General features: G+C 41.4%; 1 protein-coding gene across 1 annotated transcript in view; it reads left to right on the forward strand.

Annotated features, from left to right (window-relative positions):
- The first annotated feature begins 326 nt into the window (after positions 1–326).
- Positions 327–23123, forward strand: part of LOC149183975 (Aldolase-type TIM barrel family protein) — an 88595-nt gene continuing 65798 nt past the window's right edge. Inside the window, exons 1-3 of the mRNA XM_089417355.1 lie at positions 327–742; positions 920–1180; positions 1375–1551. Coding sequence (XP_089273481.1) covers positions 557–742; positions 920–1180; positions 1375–1551 — 624 coding nt within the window. The 5' untranslated portion in view covers positions 327–556. The remainder of the gene's footprint in view (positions 743–919; positions 1181–1374; positions 1552–23123) is intronic.

Consider the following 23123-nt stretch of genomic DNA (forward strand, 5'->3'; position numbering starts at 1 on the left):
TGGTTTTCCTTAAATAACGATAATGAGTCACCTTAGATTTTGCGTAATAACTAATAATAACCGTCCCATTATAAATTTGAAAACTAAACTATGATAAATTTTCCCATCTCTATAAAAAATAATAAAATACATTTAAATATAAAATAACAATAAAATAAAAAATAATAAAATACATTTAAATATAAAATAACAATAAAATACACCAGTTTGTAGTTTTTTTTACATTTAATTGATTCGAAGCAAACCGCCCAATCCCGGCTATATGGAATCGTAAACCTTCATCCATAGGTCCCTGTCATTGCTTTTCGTCATCCTGTTTTATCGGCTATATGCTCCAGCTGCCACACAGTGGAAAACTCACGTATGCAAAGCGGTGTAAATGATTTTTTAAAACAAGATTGTAATAGGTTCGAAAAGAGCAAAAGGGTTATAGGTTGAACGACCATTACTTTGGGATTTGAATGGCAGTGATAAGGGATAGCATATGCTAACACCTAGTCAAAGAGCATGCTGCACCTGTAGGGAGAAGCCAGGCTGTGTTGCCAACTGATCTGCAATGGAGGCAATCACAAATTTTGGGGTTTTAACTTCTGCATTGGGCAAAGGAGTGCCTTCTAGAGAGTATTCGAGGTCTAATTCAAAATCCCAAGTAAGGAGGTCTCATATTAGCTGGGAGAGGGGCTTCACTACCAGTAACTTCATCAACAATAACAGGCCTATCATGTCCTGTAATTCTCAAGAGGTAAGCAAGGTTTTACAATTTCAATAATGTTTTGAATTAAGGTCCAATTCTTCCAGAAAATACTGATATTCAAATCATTTAACGTCTGGTAATTCAATTTGGTCCTCCTATTTCTTCTTTGGCATGTTTTCTAGATAGGCCTTTATTGATCGGGTTTAGCAGTGAATTGGTCTGCAGTCTGAGAGCACAGATGAACCTGTGGTGTTTGATCCCAAAAACAACATTGCTGAGCCTCCTCCTGAATGGAAGGATTGGGAAGAGAGGAAGATGCAGGAAGAATTGGATTCCAATGGGGGGATTGCTATTAGAAGGCGTCCTGCCACTGGACCTCCATTGCATTACGTGGGTCCTTTTGAATTCCGTCTGCAGAACAAAGGCAACACTCCCAGAAACATATTGGAGGAAATTGTTTGGAACAAGGAAAAGGAGGTTACACAGGCAAGGTTTCTCAATTTTGTTTGGCATCCATTCTTTTATACTCATTTGCGTTGTATTCTATATTCTATGTGGCAGGCCAATTTATCTTGAACAGTAGGTTGAACTGTTTAGCTGCCCAATTTTCTGAATGATATTAGTCTAGTATTTGTCATCAGTTCGTTGCCCTTTTTAACAGATTATTGTTTTATTTTCAGATAAAAGAAAGAAAGCCCCTTGTAAGCCTGAAAAAAGGTCTTCCTTCTGCGCCCCCTGCAAGAGACTTCATTGGTGCGTTGAGGGCTCGTGCGGAGGAAACCGGCATGCCAGCTCTGATCGCAGAAGTGAAGAAGGCATCGCCGAGTAGAGGAGTCATTCAGCCTAATTTTGATCCGGTAGAGTAATCATGAATGCTAGATTTGATTCACTAATAGTTTTAAGTTTTTGGAATTGCATGGGTTGAATAAAATTTTAATGAACTGATATAATCTATCGGGTAACTTATAAAAGTGGTAAGATTATGTTCTCCTCTGTGAGGAGAATTTTGTGCCAATCTGTTGCCTGTTAAACTCATGGATTTTGTTTGAGTCCATGTTGTATGAGCAAGAAACGGGACTCCACGAGAAAGGAAATTGACAACCACTGGTTGGTAATCAAGCACCAGTCAAGCGCCATTTATAGGATCAAATATACTTTTGCGGTTTCCAAAAGTTGTGCAAAATTTCAATTAAGTTCCACTTATGCAAGAATACAGGCAAGTGTTTAGAAACAGCCCAAAGTAATGGGCCACTTAAAAAAATAGTAATATGACATTCACTATGTGGTTAGCCAGAAACTTGAAATTGTTAAGCATGCTTTGTGGGAATGTAGGTAGCTTGAAGATTCTGATAATGGATAGTGGTTGCCATGAACTGTGCACCTTAAAAATGAGTAGTCAATTGATACAATCCACTTGGAGGCAAAACCTCCTTTTACAATGAATTCCACACCCAAGACAAGATGAGATGATTCTAAGGCTGTCTCCTTGGTGTGTGTATATATATGGAAGACAAAGGGTACAATTATAATGAAAGCCTAAAGGGTACAATGAAATGTTCTGGCTGACCTACTAATATAGTACTAGAAATGTAGTAACTCATTATCTAGGACTTAATAAGGGGTTTTATGCTTAACATGCCCTTCCCCTTCAAACAAGTGTTGACCTCAACAATTGACTAACTACTGGTGTTTCACATGAATAAACTCATCTGCCAATGTTGCCTCTTCCAATAGTAAGTTTTCCATTTGATGAGGTGCTCAGTAATTGCTCGATTTTGCAGCGACTTAATCATTGTTTCAAGGATTATTCATGGTTCTAGTATGATTTTCCCTTCTTCATTAATCTTTGAGAAAATAGTTTCAATTGGGATCTTGTCACCAATTACCTTCTTTAAGCAAGAAACATGGAAGACTAGATGTACATGTGAAGATGGAGGCAACACGAATTTTATAAGCCATACATTCAATCCTTTGCAACACCTTATAGGGGCTATAATACTTGGGTGCTAATTTATTGTCCTTCTTTTGTTGCTTCAAGAACATCTGTTTATATGGTTATAGCCTCAAAAGATTCCCTTTCACTATGATGCTTGGCCGCTTGTTGTTTCAACCTATTTTGTGCTATAACCAAGTTGCCCTTCAATACTTTGAGATCCTCTTGTTGGTACCCTATGTGGCCCTCCATGAACTTTTGCAGTCCCTTTCAAGGGTGATGTGATGGGTGGAGGATGATCACAGGATGATATCCATAAAGTGCCATAAATGAGGACATTTTTGATGAAGTATTGAAGGATGTGTTCTACCACCATTCTGTGAAGGGCAACCACTTGAGCCATTGTGTTTGTTTATCAGATGCAAAGCAATGAAGATATTTTCTAAACATTTATTTACAAACTTAGTTTTCCCATTGGCTTGAGGATGGTAAGATGAACAGTGAGCCAATTTAGTACCCAAACATAAAAATTAATGTGGTGATTTTTTTTATAGTGAAAATTGAATTTTTGTCACTTACAATAATCTTCAGAATTCCATGTAGCTTTTGGACAATTTCCATGAACGCTATTGCCATTATACTTGATTTAAAAGGACGAGAAAGAGAGGGAAAATGGGCATACTTTGGTGTTCGATCTACTACTATTATGACATTTTTTCCTTCAGATTTTGGTAAACTTGTAATAAAGTCCATTGGAACTTCTTCTTAACATTAATTTGGTATAGTTAATGGTTGTAAGAGACCCATGGCCTTGATTATCTCTCCATTTTTTTGTTGGCAAAACACACATTCAACCACAAACTTTTGAACATCAATTTTTCCTAGAAAAAATCCTTCTGGGTCTTGTGGTAAGTTTTCAAGAACCCTGAATGTCCTCCTATAGGAGAAGTGTGCAATTCCAAAAGGGCCTTTTGTTTGAGTTGGGGTTTCTTACATAAATATAAGTGATCTTGATACCATAATAGATCATTCTTCCACACAAATTTATCCAATGCAATTGGGTCCTCTTGTAGTTTTTGAATGATCTTGCATATATTTTGTCCTTGCTTCTTCCACCCGATCATATTGCAGAATAGAAATAGCACATTGTAAACCCTTGGTTTCTTCTCCTTTCCTTGAGAGTGCATCTGCCATCATATTATGTTTTCCTTTTTCTGTAGATAAATTTAAGTCATAATCAAATGTCTTTCTAACCCATTTTTGTTGCTCCTCTGAAGATAATCATTACTCCAAGAAGTACTTCAAACTATAATGTTTTGTTTTTCTTTGAAGTGTTTTCCTATTAGGTAAGGGCACCATTTTTTAACTGCATGTAGCATAGCCAATGTCTCTTTTTCATAAATGGGTTTGAGCACATTCTTTCCTTTAAGTTGGTTGCTTTCAAAGGCAAGGGGCCTTCCTTCTTTCGTTGAAACTACACCAATGGCAAGGCTTGAGGCATCACACTAGACAACAAAGTTTTTTTGTGAAGTCATGTGTGGCTAGGATAAGAGTTGTACACATAGCCTCCTTATGTTATCCAAAGGCTTTGGCTGGTTTTTAAGTCCAAGAAAATGCTTCCTTCTTTAGTAATGTGGTTAGAGGTGCTGTTGTCATAGTTTTAAAAACTGGAACTGACTTTTGAATTGGGCCACCTATCAAATCGGGGTTTGAACTGGAACTGGAACTGGATTGAACCAGATTTAATAAACCTTAATGAACCAGAATTGAAAAATACATAAAATAATTAAATTTTAATGGAAACAAATTATTTTAAGATTTCAAACCGTTAGACTCTAGAGACAAAATATGCAAAGTTTTCTCATCTATATACCATGTAGGGGTGCATGTATCAAAATGGCACTGACGGCAATATATATCATCAACAAAATACATAATCAATGAGGCTCTAAATGGCTTCTAGAGTCCAAAAAAATGCCACAACTTGAATACTACAAGTCTACAAATCACTGATCAACACAAATTACAAAAGTCTTTTTTCTAAGGTATTGCTCACCTCAATAAAATGTTAGATTCTTTCTCACTAATATCACTCTTTAAGTTCTTGTTGTAATGTATTGTGGTGCACATTAATCATCTCATAATTGGCTCAACATTCTCCCAACATTTTTCTTGTGTGTGAATTTTTGTAGAGACATTTTCTTTCTTAAAGAAAAGAACACGTCAAAGAAAATGCACACACAACTAGATGCGATGTCTAGGATACAGGAAGAATACAAGGCTCCTTGTGCGCCATGACCATAAAAGGTAAAAAACTCGTGAATTTCTTGGAAGTTGGGTCCAAGCACCAAAGAAAAACATATTGTGGTGCCATTAGCCAAGGTTGCAATATAAAAAATCTCAATTGATTATATTTCTTGTAATGCATTAATTTATCTTAAACTAGATTCCTTTGTGTTTCTCTTTGCTTGTAGTTGGATACTATTGAGGGGCCTGCTATTAAACATCCATTAAGTTAGCTGCAATCTAGTTTATCACACATTCATTGTCCATACATGGACCTTGTAAGTTATAACAAAGCATTCTACCAAATGCATTTCAAGATACTATGATATGACTTATAAGTTTATTTATTTATTTTTATGTGGTTTATGGACCCTGAAGATTGGTGATCGCTACGTCCACATAATATTTGTACCAGGCAGATCCACTCAAAGGGATCACTTCATGCTGGTTGAACCACAGAGCCTGACCCCTTAGGGTGTCTGAAAGAATTGAACCCATGACCTCTCAATAACAAAGGTGCTTTAACGATGGGGATTCAACCAATTGAGCTAACCCTTGGGGCTGATATGACTTATAACGAGCATTCTACCAAAATTCTTCCAGTTCTACCATGATATGACTTATTAGATGTTGATTTTTTGTAGCCTCGAAAGGTTTTCTACATTGGCTAAGTGTCTTCTCATATAGAAAAGACTTGATTGCCTCTTTAGGTGTTTTCTTGGTGGAATAAGTGATTTTATGATTTCTTTTCGAAGGTTAACTTAAGAAAAGTTTACTAATTAATTATTGTGGACTATTAGGTCAAAGTTCTAAGGATAAATAATTAAATTATTTACGTGACTTAGATAAAATCTCAATTGTTGATATGAAGTGAGACTTAGGATTTAATCCTAGCTGTTGATCACTTAGGAGATTAGGGTTAGGGATTTTGTCTTACTAAAATTATAAAATAAGCCCTAAGGGAGAAGTGAAGACGCATTATGTCAAGGAAGCGGTTTTCTCTAGAGCAAGAGGTTCGATTTAGCTAAGGAGAATAAGGAGAGTTTGCTGAGAGAATTTCAGGAATAAATTCAAGGAAACCGATTTGGAAAATGTAGAGGCCGAGTACAAAATCCAAGACGCCGAATTATCCAGAGAGGCTGAGTTGCATAGGTGCGTAGGCCGTACAATAGGTTTGAGGAGGCTGTGAGTAGGGTGAGGAGGTTGAGCAACTCTAGAGAGTAAGTTGAGAATTTCTTAGGGCTGATTTTCAACTGACAAGTTCAATTTTAGGAGTCTGATTTCCTTGGGGCCGAGTTACAGGTTCTCATACAACTGAAAATTTCTCTGTGTATTTTATCTTGTGTCTAACCCAGAATTTTCCAGAGTTTAATAAAGTGAAGGAAGATTGTTATTGGGTGAATTTTCTGTTGTTACATTTTTGATTTCTCATGATATTTTCTGTTGCAATTTAATTTTCCGAGTTAATATACTAGTGTGTTTGTTTTATCAACAATTCCATAAAATATTTGAGATAAATATTTGTGTTTTTAATAAAATTGTTGAAGTAAAATAAATTAGATCTGGTATAAAGGAATTAACATGGTATCAAAGCCCTAGAAATTTGAAGAAGGAAGATCAGTGGCATAATGGTTTTAACAACAAAATTTTACTTTAAGGGTTTTGTGGCTAAAGTCGATATGGTAATATGGCATCATCAAGTCTAAGGTATGAAGACAGATTGGAGGGGGATATAAACTTTAGTCCATGGAAGGAGCAAATCACCATTGTCTTAATGGTAAACAATTTGTGGAAAGTTGTAAGCCAAGAGATTCAAGTTCCTTCGGATGCTACCCAAGTAGTTGAACATAAGATAAAAGATATAAAAGCCAGGGGCATCATTTTGGATGGTGTGAAGGATCACATAATCCCTCACATAACAAAGAAGGATTCAACCTATTAAATGTGGATGGCCTTGACAAAGTTGTACCAGAGTGATAACCAGAACAGAAAGATGGTGCTAAGGGAGAAGCTAAATAACATTAAGATGAATAGATATGAGATTGTGGCCTCGCACTTCACAAGGATTCAATAGGTTCGTGATGAAATTTCACTTGTTGGGGAAGAGGTGGATGAGATGGAGCTTGTAAAAGTAGCATTGAAAGGATGTACCAAGCAGTGTGATACATTTGTTACAGGTAACTTAGCTAGAGATAAGCTTCTTACTTGGGCTAGATTCTGGGACAATTTCCCCCAAAAGGAGATTTGGAACGAATCCATAATTAGTGGACAACACAAAGGTGGAGATGAGGAGAACCTTGCTCTTGCCGGGCAAGCAAAGAAGAGCAAGGGTAAAGCTAAGGGGAGTGGAGAAGCACCTACACAAGGGGAGAAATACATGAGAAACGTTAAGTGCTTTGCATGTCATAAGTTCGGTCATTATGTGGACCAGTGTTGAAAATATCGGCGAGGGTCCAGAAAATATCTTATTGGCAATATCGGCAAATATCGGCAAGCATAAAAAATGCATGTGATATATATATATATTTCTTTCTTTATTTATTTTTTGCTTTCAGATTTTTAAACAAATAAAGCAATAACAACATGAAATAAACACATTGGCACATAAATATGAAGAAAGCACTGATATATATGATGTCAAATAGAAATGATACATCAAAGGCGATACCAACTCCTGTTGATCCCTGATAATTGTCCATTTAAGGACTCAAATGTGGAGAACCAATACAAGATAACAACACATATATAAAAGTATCTCATCATCATGAGTTATATGTAGCATAACAAATAAAACTAGCAGCTATCTATCTGAAATCACTGCCCTCTCCCCCTTTTACGGGAAAACATGATGGGCTGTTTGCCAAGCCTGCCCCTAGTAGTAGAAGGCCCTGACCCTGCCTCTGCACCTAATGTCAAATAATGAGTGCTAGGTATGGGGCTATGCTCTCCTATATCTATTGCAGATGGTGTTGATGCTGATGCTCCCGCAGTGTCCTCCTCCTCCTCCTCCTCTGAGTGCTGTTGCTCCTCCGAGTCCTCCTCCTCTTGCTGCCCCTGTTCTAATGGATCATCTGCCACTGGCTCGAACCATGAAGGTGACTCCTCCAAGATGGGCTCCTCATACTCCACCCTCCACTGAGACAATACATCAATATTGTCTAAGGAAATGGCATCTGGAACCATTGGTGATCCTATTTGCCTCACTCGAAGTCGGATGTTGTAATACACATACACCAAATCGTTGAGGCGTGCGAACTCCAACCTGTAAGAGTGTAAAAAAAGTAATGAGTCTTGACTCTTGACTCTTGACACTTGAAGGTCATAAATTAAAAATTAAAAATTACAATAAGTGTAATTGCTCAACTGAAGGTTGGAGCTCAAAGTTATACCTGTTGCGCTTTTTTGCGTGTATTTTTTCAAATACACTCCAATTGCGCTCACACTTTGAAGAGCTACATGTTTGGCTCAAGTTTCGTATGGCCAATTTCTGCAAATTTGGTGCCCTTGCACCATAGCTTCGCCACCAAATATCTACAACAAAATAATGAAATAAAAAATTCAAAAACTTAAAACATAATTAAACTTTCAAATAAAAGTTACATAATTGAATTTAAAAAAAAGAAGAATTATAAGTAAGGAAATTCTAAATTGAAAATTCTAATTTCTAATGAGTGATGACTTGTCACTTACGTGGCATGAAGAGGGTCCTTTCCCTAATAGTATCATCAAAGCCAAATAGGCCAACACAATCCTGATAAGACTGTATCTCACGATTGATTTTGCTACGAAGCTCAGGATCAGGTACCATCCTCTGAATACAGGAATGGAGCCCTTCCATCACCTCACCATCAAAATCAAAGCCGCATTTGTATGAAAATGCGGGGATGAGGAAGAGTGCTGCTGCATGAATGGGTCGATGAAGCATCCCTATCCACCGACTATCAATCACATCCCATAACATCATCTGCCTATCAAGGCCGACAGAACCCTTGTCTGCATAATAAGAACGAATGGCCTCCTTGGCCCTATCCATGCCCTCATACAAAATAAGCCATTGCAGTTTTCTCCCCATCCACCAATCTGAGAACCTTTACTATAGGTTCACTAACTGCGCATGCTTCTTCTACTCCACGCCAAAACGTCTCAGAGCACACCATTTTTTCAATGGCTTTCCCGTCCTGTCTCCTGTTGTATCTACAATTACGCCAATCATCAGACACAAACATTTGCTTCAACTCGAACTGACATCGAAGCAAACACTGAAGAGTAATAAAGTTTGTGGCAAAACGTGTGATCGCAGGACGCCGCAACTCCTTGTTTCTAGTGAACCTCCTCATGAGGCTAAGAACAAAAGCATGGTTATAAATAAACTTGGGGATGCTCCTAGCCATATCAACTGCCTCCTTGATGAAGGAGAGTTTCCCCATATCATCAAGCAACAAATCGAGACAATGTGCTGCACACGGAGTCCAGAACAATGTGGGATGCCTCTCCATAAGCATCTTGCCGGCAGACACATAATTAGTAGCATTGTTTGTTATGACTTGCACCACATTCTGCACACCAATCTCTCGAATGAACCCATCTAACAACTCACATATCGTTGCTGCATCTTTGATATGTTCTGATGCATCCAACGATTTAATAAACATGGTACCTTTAGGACAATGTAGCAAGAAATTTAGAAGGGTCCTACCCTTCCTATCTGTCCAACCATCAGACATCACTGTGCATCCAGTAACTTCCCATGTCTTTTTCAACTCCGCCAATCTAGAGTTGATGTCCTGCTTTTCTGCTTGAAGAATTGGCCCCCACAACTCCTCATATGTGGCACTTTTGTACCCTGGGCCCACAACAGCAATAGCATCACACATTGGCTGCCAAAATGGATTGGTTTTGGTGATGTTGAGAGGTAAGTCGCTCTAGAAAGTACACCTCCCCATGACTCTATCTTCTTGCTTCTCCTTTTTTTAACAAGCGATTTTATGCCAGGTTGTGCTCCAAGTCCTGTTCGTGGAACAAAAAATGATGACCTCGCACTAGCAGTAGCAGGTGATGATGTGCCAGCTGTGGAGCCCCTCCCACTACCCTCAACATCAAAATTAGGAGAAGGTATCGCGAAAGATCTACCTGCACGTTCAACTTTGTTTCTTTCTGCCTCTTCCTTCTTTCTGTCTTTTTCATCAATTGCCTCAAGAGCTTTTTGTATAAGCTCCGGACTAGAAACTGTACAAATCCCAACATCATGTCCACTGAGTCTAGCAAGATGGTATTTCAGTTGTGTAACCCCACCTGTCATCCTGGTCCCACACAATTTGCATGTAAGATATGCACGATTTGTCCCACCATCAGGGTTCCCATACTCCCAAAATGGGTCCAAGGCTTTTGGCATATTTGTATTTTCTATTGGGCTAACTCAAACCTAGGGCACCAAAAAAAAATTGGAATTAGTAACTTAATAAGTAATAACCACATCATTTTACAAAACAGTTTTTTTGCTACATTATTTGCAATTTTGCAATGTGAATTGAAAATTGAAAATTCATAAATTCATACATAGAATTTACTTTTAGAAATAGGCAAACGGTAAGCCTACCTCACTGTTCACATTGCACAATAAGAAACTAATTTCTAAGGTGAAGAAGTTTTATAGAGATGAACCCCTAATATATAATAAAATTAATAAATAGCCTCTGCAGCTATGAACTCAAAAAAAATGGAGTTTTCCCTCCAAATATGGAGAAAATTTGAAAACTTAAAAACTTAAAACCCTTGCATTTGCTCATGGGCATGAAAATCTTTTCAAATGGAAAAAAAAATCAAGCAAAATGATTGTAGGCAAATAGGCAAGCAAGAACAATCCTAAAACTAACAAAAAATTCATTAAAATAGGGGTTTATTTGAACATACCTGTTAATGGAAGAAATGAAATTGTTTCACTGTTCTTGAAGCTTAGATCAATGAAATCTTTGTTGTTGGTGGCGATAATAGCTATGGAACGCTCAAACCCTCCTTGGCAGCAAGCACATAACTCTCCCCTTCCTTCTCCAACAATCAGAAATGAAAATGATTCATAAAAAACCAAAATCCGAATTTTATAACCTGCGCGGATATTTTCTACTATCTCCTGGCGATAAATTAGATCGTCGCGCGATATTAATATCGCAATATTTTATCGGCGATATTTCGGCTCGCCGAAAATATCGCGATATTTACAAATATTGCCGATATTTTCAACACTGATGTGGACAATTTCCAAACAAGAAGAAAGGTTAGGGGAAAATAGGTCACAACAATAGTCGTATCTGGATAGCTAGATGAGTTGGTTGAAAAAATTCGAGAAGGAATTTGCTCTAGTATCCTATTTTTCTAGCACTATTACAAGAGGGGTGTGCTTTGTGGACAATGGAACATCTTGTCACATGCTAGGGTCTCGTGATATCTTCACTGTATGGCCAAGGAGCATAAATATCTACATGTGGAGCTTGGTGACAACACCAGGTATGTAGTGGAGGCATTGGCAACATATAGTTCCAACTAGGCTCCGAGAGTCTTATTGAGGTAAAGGAGGTAATGTATGTACTTGGGTTGGAAAAGAATTTACTCTTAGTTTTGGCAATGGAGAATAGAGGACGGGAGGTCAGTTTCACAGGAGGTGAGGTAGTTTCCAAGCCGAAAGGGGCTGATCCTAGTGTGAGGCGAGTTATAGGCAACATGGAGAATAATCTGTATTTGCTGAGAGGATAGCCAGTGAAATCCCTAGTACATATTAATGATAGCCAGAGTGAGATTTTGCATATGAGAATGGGACATCTACATTACAAAGCTCTACCACTGTTACGAGAGGTGGTCATTGGTTTTTCAGAGTTCAGTATAGAGCATGATGGTGTGTTTAAGGGATGTACACTTGGCAAGCAGGTCAAAGCAACATTTCTTATCAGTGAGACCAGGTCCAAGGGTGTGTTGGATTTGGTGCTTTTCAATATCTGTGGTCCTTTGTCGGTGGATTCTATCTTGAGGTGCAACTATTTTGGGACATTCATAGATGACTATTCCAGGAGGACAAAAATTTACTGCATGAAGGCCAAGGATGAGGCCTTTAGTTGGTTTCAAGAGTTCAAAGCTCTTGTGGGCCAGACTAAGAAGATCAAGTTCCTGAGATCAAATAATGGGGCGAGTATACCTTCAACGAGTTTAAGGATTTTTGCAGGGAAGCAAGAATTAAGAAAGAGCTGATAATGCCTTACAATACATAGCAGAATGGAGTGGCAAGGAGGAAGAACAAGAGTATAGTCGGAGCAGCCAAGTCCATGATCCATGATTAGGATCTGCTTATGTTCTTGTGGGTGGAGGCATGTAATACCACGATATACTTGCATAATAGGAGTTCTCACAGGATAATGGAGGACATGACTCTTGAGGAGGCTTTTACATGAGTGAAACCAAAGGTGAGTCATTTGTGCATCTTCAACAGTTGAGGGTATGTCCACTTTCCTTTAGAGAAGAGGACTAAACTGGAGCCCTTATCAGAGAGGTGCATTTTTATTGGATACAACGAGACTTCAAGGGCCTACAAGGTTTATATTCCAAGACAGAGGAAGAGAGGAAGAGAGTAGACCACCTGCCTGATTTTTTAGTTATTTGTCCTTGACTAGCAACATAAGTGATTCCAAGGCTTCTACTTATGAGGAGGTAGCAAATTAGCAGGTTTGGAAGGATGCCATGATGTAGAGTATAGTTCCATCACGAGGAGTGATGTTTGGGAGATTGTATTGAGGCTTGAAAGGAAGTTGGTGGTTACTTGTTGATGGATTTTTAAGATCAAATATGTACTAGATAGCAGTGTTGAGAAGTACAAAGTGAGGTTCATGGCGAGGGGTGTTAAAATTGGCAACTAGGGCCAAACTCCATGTGGGTCATCTTATTTATAGCAGTTGATATTTTTCTTGGATTTCTCTCTTTGAGAGTTGTAGGATTGATGTAAAGATCATCTGATTCCGACATGTATTTATGGAGATATGAATTTATTTGTATTATTGACAATTTGTCAAGGTCGGCCATCAACCAAATTACCCTAACTTATCCTCAACATTGCATTATAAATAGAAGAGGTCTTCAAGTCATTTTGACACACTCATCTCTTGTGATCTCTCTCTCCACTCGTTTTGGTTTTGGTGGAAAGAGAGGTCTAGAAGAGAAGGCTTATACACTGTCCTAAGGAGAAGCCCTATACGCTGTCTTAGAGGAGATCTAGCCATGACCTAGCCGCATGTGAAGAGAAGGATCTGGCCGCAGTACTGGAGGGGAGATCTAGCCCTAGCCGCAGTCAAAGAAGGCAGCCCTAGATGCAGTGAAAGGGAGCTCTAATATGCAGCCAAAAGGAGCCCTAATAAGCTATCTAAAGGAGGCCTAAAACACAGTCTAGAGAGACCTAATCTAAGGTCATCCATATGCTCTCAAGAGGCCCTAATTCGCTGTCAAAAAGGAGGCCATAATTCCGCAGCAAGGAGAGGCCCTATCTGCCGCAAGAAGAAAGGTAGAAGAAGCTCTTAACTACAGCTAAAGCAAGCCCTAGCTGCAGTAAGGAGAAGTCTAGACAACGAGGTCATTTGGGGGCTATTTCAAGGGTCCGTTTAGAGGACAGAGTGACTGTTCTTGGAGGCCGAAGCAGGGAGGGTTTGCTGGAGGGTGCAACAACAGTTTTAGGGTGTCAATACCATGTGTTGGGCTTGTAATTGCCCTAAAGGATCAATGTGGAGGGCAACATCCTATTAAGGGATAGCCGCACCAAGAGGAAGGAATTCTGGGTTAGTTTGAGGGATGTTAGGGATTGTGGTTGGCTGTCTAACCAGTCCAGAATTGCAGCAACCTAATTACCCTAGAACATTGAGCTAGTGCACACATCTTGGAATGTATCTTGTATGTGTTAAGTCAGTTTGATGGGCAACTTGTAGGAGTCTTTAGGACAACAAGTTTGCAGACAACATAGAGTGTTAAGGGCTGCATATTGTGCCCTAACTAGACTTGCAGGAGCAACAAGCAAACAATGGTGGACAACAACACTTTGTGGAGGAGTGTTGGGTCAATGTGTTGACCAGATTGAATCGTGATTGCAGTAGACTGTTGTTATTACGTGGAGGATCTTCCAAACTGCAAGGAGGATACATTGAGCTTACTGTTGAAGGCCTTATCTGCTGCTGTCATTAATTATCAGTTTTTGTATATTTGTACTATCTCTCTCTTTGCTGAACTATTGAAGAATATAAGAAGAATTGATCAAGGGTTTCCCTGCATTGGGGTTTGTCCCTGGCTGGTGCCACATCTTGTGTCCTCTTGTCTTGGCTTGTCTTCTGCTGTTTACGTTTATATTCTATTTGCATTTTAATATCATGCTATTGTGATTGCTAATCTGGATATTGATGTTGAGCTAATAAGAATGTTGAAGTAAATTTCTCTAAGCATAGAACATACCAAAATTTAACATGGTATCAGAGCTGAGGTGAAGACAATGCCCAAGCAAGAGTGAAGAGCAATCACCGAAGACAGTTGGAAAGGACAAAAGGCTCAATGTGTTCCTCATCCCACTTCCTGGCTGAAGACAAGCTCCGTGAAAAGTATGACTATCACGGATGGAAGATGTCTCTTGATTTGACATTGGAAAAACGAGAAGTGTTGGATTATGTGAAGGGTGAAATCCCTGAGCCTCCATCAAATGCACCGACTGCTACAAAGAACAAGTACACCAAGGGCGAATTCAAAGCGAAGAAGATTATCAGAGATTCCATTGACAAGCGTCTGGTGGCCTACATCTCCGATCTAGACACCTCCAAGGAGATCTATGACAGATTGGTAATCATGTTCAAGGTTAGTGATGCAAATCAAATTTTGTTCCTCAAAAATAAGTTGAAGGATATTAAGAAGGGCAAGGACGAGGATATTCAATCCTACTTAAGGATCACCGAGATTAAGAATGATCTTCTATCAATTGGAGAAACAATGCAGGGTCTAAAGGTCACTTCAATGGAAAGCTCGGATCTAAGGGAGGAAGGAAAGGCAAATGCTTTGTTTGCAATAAGTTTGGCCACTATGCGAAGGAGTGTCCAAATAGAAGGGACACATCAGATGATGATGATCACAATCATTCCAGGGGAAACTTCAACAACAATGATCGAAGGAATGTCAGGTTCAATAGCAAAGGAAAAAGGAATGCAGGACATCAAGGAAATGGTCAACCCTCTAAGAAAGTAAGGAACTCTAGGTATGAAGAATCGAATGTTGTTTCTGACAAGCAAAAGGAGTATTATCTTATATTGGCCCTTTCCACTACCTCTCCTCCGGACACTTTGGGAAATTGGCTTATTGATAGTGGTGCTTCAAGGCACTTTACCGGATACAAGGAAGCACTCTCTATTTGATAGAGAAGGAGACAAACTTGGAGATTATTCTTGGAGACAATGCCACCTATCTCGTAAAGGGTGTAGGGAATGTTATCTTTCAATTGAATCAGGGTAACACGATTCATTTACAAGAAGTTCTTTATGTACCCGATCTCAAGAAGAACCTGGTGTCCACTTCGGCAATGGAGGACAAAGGTTACAAGGTGGCATTCATCGATGGAAAGGTATGTGCTTGGAAAAAGAATTTTAAAGATGCTTTTACTCTTGGGTTCAGGGTTGGCACTTTGCATCAAGTTGCAGGAAGTCCATTGGGGACCATGTCGTGTGACACATCTCTTCAATGGCACTAGAGGTTTGCCCATCTTCATTGTAAGGCCCTACCCGATGTGAGACAGATGGTGACAGGGGTGCCTGAATTCAAAGAAGAGCATGAAGGTACATGTCCGAGATGTACCGAAGGAAGACTTACAAGGGGACCATTCCCCTCTTGTAATAGCAAGACCATAGATGTTGAACTGTTGAAATTTCTAATTCTATCCGTTAGAAATTTTATCTGTATTCTTCTGGCTTATTTCTCCTACTTTTTAATTACAAACAAGTTATTTAAACATATAAACATCGAAATAAACACAATACAGTCTCAACCATCTACAGATCAACAACTGAAAGAAATAGCAAACACACAAGTGACACCGTTATTTTTGGACAACTCGTCCCCGGAAAAATCCAATTCGGGAAAACCGGTGCAGTGATTCTGAGGGTTATATTATTATGCAGTATATCCTCGAGTACAATTGGGTGCCAAACTGGCTCAATCGATAGAGAAAAATAACCGACAGTAATACCTCTCTTTTCGGAAGTAGATATTCAGAACATCTGCCCCACGAAACCCTCTCCAGCACCACTGAAGCACTACGTTGGCCCTCCTGGCCTCTATGTCAGCCTCAGAACCTTCTGCATCAGCCCTCTGAGGCACTGTGCAACCTCTACGACGTTCTGCGTCACTCCTGTTGCCCTCTGCGTGGATGATGCAGGCCCTTTTGGCTCTGCGCTGTCTCTGCTGGGCTTTGCGTGGCCTACTCTGGCTTCTCCGTCTGCCCCTCTGCCTCTGCGCTGGTCTCTTGGCAATATCTCTGCTGGGCTCTGTGTGCCCTGCTCTGGCTTCTGCATCTGCCCCTCTGCCTCTGCGCTAGTCTCTCGGCACTATCTCTTCCTCTCTGTCTAGTACTCACTGCCCTTCGCTGTTGATCACTGATTCGACTTTACTTAGCAAACCTCGCTCTAGTAAATCGAATGACTGGTCACTCTGGTGTGTTCTCCAACTGACCCTCAAGCCTCTTCTTATACTTTTCCTGTTGGTCCTTCAACGGTCGAGATTACATCTCTAATGAACGGCTAAGTTTAGATTTGGCTTGATCCATCTTTTGAAACCTTCTAACCCAGTTTTATATTAATACCCTTTTATTTTTCCTAAGTTTAGACTTAGGAACTCCATTAAAAATATTAATTATTTTAAAATCTCCTAAACCAGGTAGAATCTGCCCAAATCATTTCTGGGTCTTGGAGATCTCATGTGCTTTAGCCTCAACCAATTTTCATGGCTAGAGCACATCTGATGCTACCCCAAATCAACACTCCCTCTTAGCGAGGACCGTGCTCTAGTAATACTCCATACTGAGCACCACTCTGATTATACGACACCGGTACTTGCGCTAATGCTAGGCCTCCCCGCCCAACATCCTCGGCACTGCTGCATCCTATACTGTTGCCCATGGCCTTGCCATTGCCGCTGCTGCATCCGTACGACAACTTCCTCTGCATCCGTGCTGCCGCTGGTCCTTTCTCCCAACACTGCATCTGCACTGCAACCCCCTCTCATCACGCTGCATTGTGCTACTGCTCACTGCTACTGCACTGCAACTCAGTTAGTGAGAAGTAAGTAACTGATCAACCCAACTACTGACATCCCTATCAGGCTAGAAACACTCCCGATGCTGAAGCTCCCTCTGCCGCTATCAAGTGCTCCCTCTACTGCCTCTGCGCTGCTGCAACAACTCCCTGCCTCTTGCAGCATGGTAAACCTCTCTGTGCCATCCAGCATCGTTGCAACCCTCTTTGTGCCTCTCGCACTGCTGCAACTTGCTAGCCTTGCGCTGCATGGGGACTCCTACATTGTAGCACTCTCTACCGCTTCATCCGCATCCATTTCTACCGACATCCGCCAATCCTGCTAGTCTCTCTTCGGGGCTCCCGTAGTAAGGTATAATCCAAGAGGTTGGGTACTTCAAGGATCCTGCCCCTCATTGCTTGTAGTCTTTTTGACTATAGCTAGATGTCTCCCCACCTCTTCTCTAGAGGTAGATGAGCACTCATGGCACAATCGTCATCCTCCTCTACCTCCTTTTCCGCCTTCGCCGGCGCTGCCTTAGAGTTAGATGCCTCTCCCTTGTTCTTCTTCCTCGGACACTGGTTCGCATAATGACCCAGTTCCCCATAGTTGAAGCACCTGACCTTGGAGAGGTCCTTTTCCTTGCTCTTCTCCTGCTTTCCTACAGATGCCAGAGTTGCATCCTCTTCCTCTTCCTTCTTGATTCAGACTCCTTTGCTGCTACTCCCTGTTTTGGACAACTGTCTGATCTCTTCTTGGTGAAGAGCCGCCCACAATTCTTCCCAATCTGGAAGATTCGCCATGCCCAATATGCTCTGGAGAAATGTCTCCCACTCCTCGGAGACTGCGTTTAGTGCGGTCCTCACCATCAATTCCTAATCCGGCGTGGCCCGTATGGAAGTTAGTTGGTCCTGGATCTCCTTCAACTTCCCGAGGAAGTGATCTATCTGCTCCCCCTTCTGCATCTAGTATGACCACCGCTGATTCTCAAGTAACATCTTCCTCTGCACGAAAGTATGCTGGTACAATGTCTTCAAGGCGTCCCACATTTCCTTTGCCGTCTCCTTCTCGGCAATATGCTGGATCACATGATCCTTGACCCCATCAAAGATGATACATTTCGCCTTGGCCATTGCCTCCTCGTACTTCTCATTATCTGCTGGGTCAACTGGGATCGCCACTGTTCTCAAGGTGAAGGCCTTGATGTGATGTCTATCTAGAATAGACAGGACCTTGGCCTTCTAGACCACAAAGTTGGACGCCCCATCCAGCCTGTCCTGATCCCTCAGCCCATTCATGGCCATCTCTTTGCTCTTCTTGTCGACTCCTCCGAGTCTCTCTACTTCCCTCCGGAAGTTCTCTCTTCGACTCCTATTGAGTCTCTCTACTTCCCGCCTGGAAGTTCTTTGCTAGACTTCCTCTGAGTCTCGATTTCCCTTCTGGAAATCCTCTTGCCAATCGTCAAGTCGCATCTCTCTGATCTTCTGTGCACCTGCAACAATGATCCAGATTCCTTGGCTAGAAATCCGCCTCGGTAGCGACTCCCTTTACCTTGGTTTTGCCCCGTTAGGTACTGTTTTGCCCACAACACCCCACCAGCGCCACTCCTCGCAAACTGCCCACAACTACCTATGCCCCAACAACTGAAGGACTGAGCCTCTAGGCTTTGCGCAATCCCATCACAGGCTAAATGCTCCCTCAGCCAACTGCGTCAACCCTCCTGGTCTCTGCGTGAGCCTTTTTCTGCCCTCCTCAGCCTCTGCACTGGCCCTTCTCTGGCCCAGATTGATCACACAATCCCTCTGTGTCAACCCTTCTTCTGTCGCCTTCTGCAAGGAACAACTTCTGTCACTCGGGACTACTGTTTCTACTGCAAATGCTCTGCTTCAACTAATGCCTTCAGCTCTTTGGTGATCTGCAACCATGCTCTAATACCATGTTGAAATTTTTAAGTCTATCTGTTAGAATTTTTATCTGTATTCTTTTGGTTTATTTCTCCTACTTGTTAATTACAAACAAGTTATTTAAACATATAAACATCGAAATAAACATAATACAGTCTCAACCATCTACAAATCAACAACTGAAAGAAATAACAAACACACAAGTGACACTGTTATTTTTGGACAACTCGTCCCCGGAAAAACCCAATGCGGGAAAATCGGTGCAACAATTCTGAGGGTTATATTATTATGCAGTATATCCTTGAGTACAACTGGGTGCCAAACTGGCTCACTCGACAGAGAAAAATAACCGACAATAATACCTCTCTATTCAGAAGCAAATATTCATAAAATCTGCCCCACGAAACCCTCTCTAGCACTACTGAAGCACTGTGTCAACCCTCCTGGTCTCTGCGCTAGCCTCAGAACTTTCTGCGTCAGCCCTCTGAGGCACTGCACAACCTCTACGACCCTTTGCTGCTGCCCTCTGCGTGGATGACGCAGGCCCTTCTGGCTCTGTGCTGTGTTTGTTGGGATTTGCGTGGCCTGCTCTAGCTTCTGTGTCTGCCCCTCTGCCTCTGCGTTGGTCTCTCAGCACTATCTATACCTCTCTGTCCAGTTCTCACTGCCCCTTGCTAATGATCACTGATTTGACTTTACTTAGCAAACCTCGCTCTAGTAAATCGAATGATTGATCACTCTGGTGTGTTCTCCAACTGACCCTCAAGTCTCTTCTTATACTTTTCCTATTGGTCCTGCAACAACCGAGATTGCATCTCTAATCAACTGCTAAGATTATATTTGGCTTGATCCATGTCTTTTGGAACCTTCTAACCCAGTTTTATATTAATACCCATTAATATTTTTTTTCCTAAGTTTTGACTTAGGAATTCCATAAAAAATATTAATTATTTTAATATCTCCTAAACCGGGTAGAATCTGCCCAAACCATTTCTGGGCCTTGGAGATATCATGTGCCTTAGCCTCTCCACCAAATTTCATGGCTATAGCACATCTGATGCTACCCCAAATCAACAAGAACAACCCGAGGAGTTTGAGATTCATGATCGGGAATCTCATGTATGCAGGTTGAAGAAAGCTCTCTATAGTTTGAAGCAAGCACCCTGGGCTTGGTATAAGAGGATTGATAGCTATCTAATAAAGCTGAGATTCACTAGGAGTGAAGCTGATCCAAACCATTGCTTTAAGGTTGTGGATGATAGACCTCTCGTACTGGTACCTTATAAGGACGACCTCTTTTTTGACAAGTACAAACCCTCTCATTTACAAATATAAGAGGGAGTTGGATTCTGAATTTGAAATGGTGGACTGCAAGCCTGTGACTACTCCGATGGAGCTTAACTTTAAGAAGTTATGCGGTAGTGCTGTCGGACCTGAATTGAGGAATGCCTCTGAGTTTTGTCAACTCATAGTAGCATTGATGTTCTTGGTGAACTCCCGTCCGAATTTATGTTTTGTAGTTAGCATGTCGAGCCAACATATGGCTGAGCCTCATCACTCACATTGGATTGGCGCCAAGCTTTTGAGGTATCTTCGGGGCACAATCACTCATGGACTGAGATACATTGCCGGAAATGTGGAGCTGCATTGTTGTTCTGATGCTGTTTGGGTAGGCAGTATTGTGGATCGCAAAAGCACTTCTGAGTGCTGGTTCTCTTTGGGTTCTGCGTCAATATCCTGGATGAGCAGGAAGCAGAAGTCGGTTGCTTTGAGCACCGCTGAGGCCATATACATAGCTGCGAGTATGGTCTCGTGTGAAGTTGTCTAGTTGGGGAAGCTCTTCAGTGAGCTGTTTGGACACGTGTTGGATACCACCGTGATCCTCTGTGGCAACCAAAGTGGGATCCGATTATTAGAGAATTCCATATTTCATGATTGCTCCCAGCACATAGGCATCAGGTACCACTTTATCCGGGATATGGTACACCAAGGAGCAATAAGGCTCCATCACATTGGGACTGATGTGCAGATCGCCAATATTCGGATGAAGCCCCTAGGAAAGATCAAATTCTTGACTTTCCGAGAACAACTAGGAGTCGTGGAGAGACCCTCTCTTGAGGGTCCTGTATGATATATCGAGCTCTGGGAGCTCCAGAGGGCATGGGGTACTTCTTGGAGCGATGAGCAACCATAAGGTGAGTGGTTCAACCTTCCCCTAGTGGTTTTCTATGTAGGCAGGATGAGTGGTTCATCCTTCTCCTGCTAAGACACAATCATAGGGTGAGTGGTTTAGCCTTCCCCTAGTGATTTGTTGTGTATAGGGTGAGTGGTTTAGCCTTCCCCTGGGATACCCCATGGCGACATGTAGGCAGGATGAGTGGTTCATCCTTCTCCTGCTGAGACATCCTACCCATGCAGTCTGGGACTCATGGGAAGTACCTCTCATCTGGCCAATGAGTAGGGAAATGAGGATAGGGACCACAGTGCCCTCTCTTTATTTGGAACTGTTTTCGGATCAGTAAGGGTGGAATGAGACACTCTCTTTATTTGGAACTGATTTCGGATTAGTAAGAATGGTATGAGACACTCTCTTTATATGGGATTGACTTTGGGTCAGTATAGAATGGTATGATACATTCTCGATCACTTCTTCTTCTTCATAGTTCAGCAGAGCAGTGCAGGGCACTGCATTGATGGCAGAGATAGTACGGACTGGTAGATGGAGTTCTCCCTAGTTGAGAGGGAGTGTTAAAATTGGAAACTAGGGCTAAAATCCATGTGGGTCATCTTATTTATAGTAGCTGATATTTTTCTTGGATTCCTCTCTTTGAGAGGTGTAGGATTGGATCTAAAGATCATCCGATTTCGACATGTATTTATGGAGATATGAATTTATTTGCATTATTGACAATTTGTCAAGGTTGGCCAACAACCAAATTACCCCAACTTATCCTCAACGTTGCATTATAAATAGAAGAGGTCTTCAAGTCATTTTGACATACTCATCTCTTGTGATCTCTCTCTCCACTCGTTTGGGTTTTGGTGGAAAGAGAGGTCTAGAAGAGAAGGCTTATACGCTGTCCTAAGGAGAAACCTTATACGCTATCTTAGAGCAGATCTAGCCATGACCTAGTTGTAGGTGAAGAGAAGGATTTGGCCGTAGCCCTATAGGGGAGATCTAGCCCTAGCCGCAGTCAAAGAAGGCAGCCCTAGCCGCAGTCAAAGGGAGCTCCAATACGATGCCAAAAGGAGCCCTAATCCGCTGTCTAAAGGAGGCTTAAAACGCAGTCTAGAGAGACCTAATCTAAGGCCATCCATACGTTGTCAAGAGGCCCTAATTCGCTGTCAAAAAGGAGGCCATATTTCCGCAGCAAGGAGAGGTCATATCTGCCGCAAGAAGAAAGGTAGAAGAAGCCCTTAATTATAGCTAAAGCAAGCCCTAGCCGTAGCAAGGAGAAGTCTGGACAACGAGGTCGTTTGAGGGCTATTTCAGGGGTCCGTTTAGAGGACAGAGTGATTGTTCTTGGAGGCCGAAGCAAGGAGGGTTTGCTGGAGGGTGCAACAACAGTGTTAGGGTGTCGAAACCATGCGTCGGGCTTGTAATTGCCCTAAAGGATCAGCGTGGAGGGCAACATCCTATTGAGGGACAACCGCAACAAGAGGAAGGAATTCTGGGTTAGTTTGAGGGATGTTAGGGACTGTGGTTGGGTGCCTAACCAATCCAGAATTGCAGCAGCCTAATTACCCTAGAACATTGAGCTAGTGCATACATCTTGGAATGTATCTTGTATGTGTTATGTCAGTTTGATGGGCAACTTGTAGGAGTCTTTAGGACAACAATTTTGCAAACAACATAGAGGGTTAAGGGATGCATATTGTGCCCTAACCAAACTTGCAGGAGCAGCAAGCAAACAATGGTGGACAACAACACTTTGTGGAGGAGTGTTGGGTCAATGTGTTGACTAGATTGAATCGTGATTGCAGCAGATTGTTGTTGCCATGTGGAGGATCTTACAAACAA

This window comes from Pinus tabuliformis, chromosome 3_2, assembly GCF_031772625.1.
Source record: "Pinus tabuliformis cultivar Carrire ecotype Pingquan chromosome 3_2, CPIR1, whole genome shotgun sequence".
NCBI lineage: Eukaryota > Viridiplantae > Streptophyta > Pinopsida > Pinales > Pinaceae > Pinus > Pinus tabuliformis.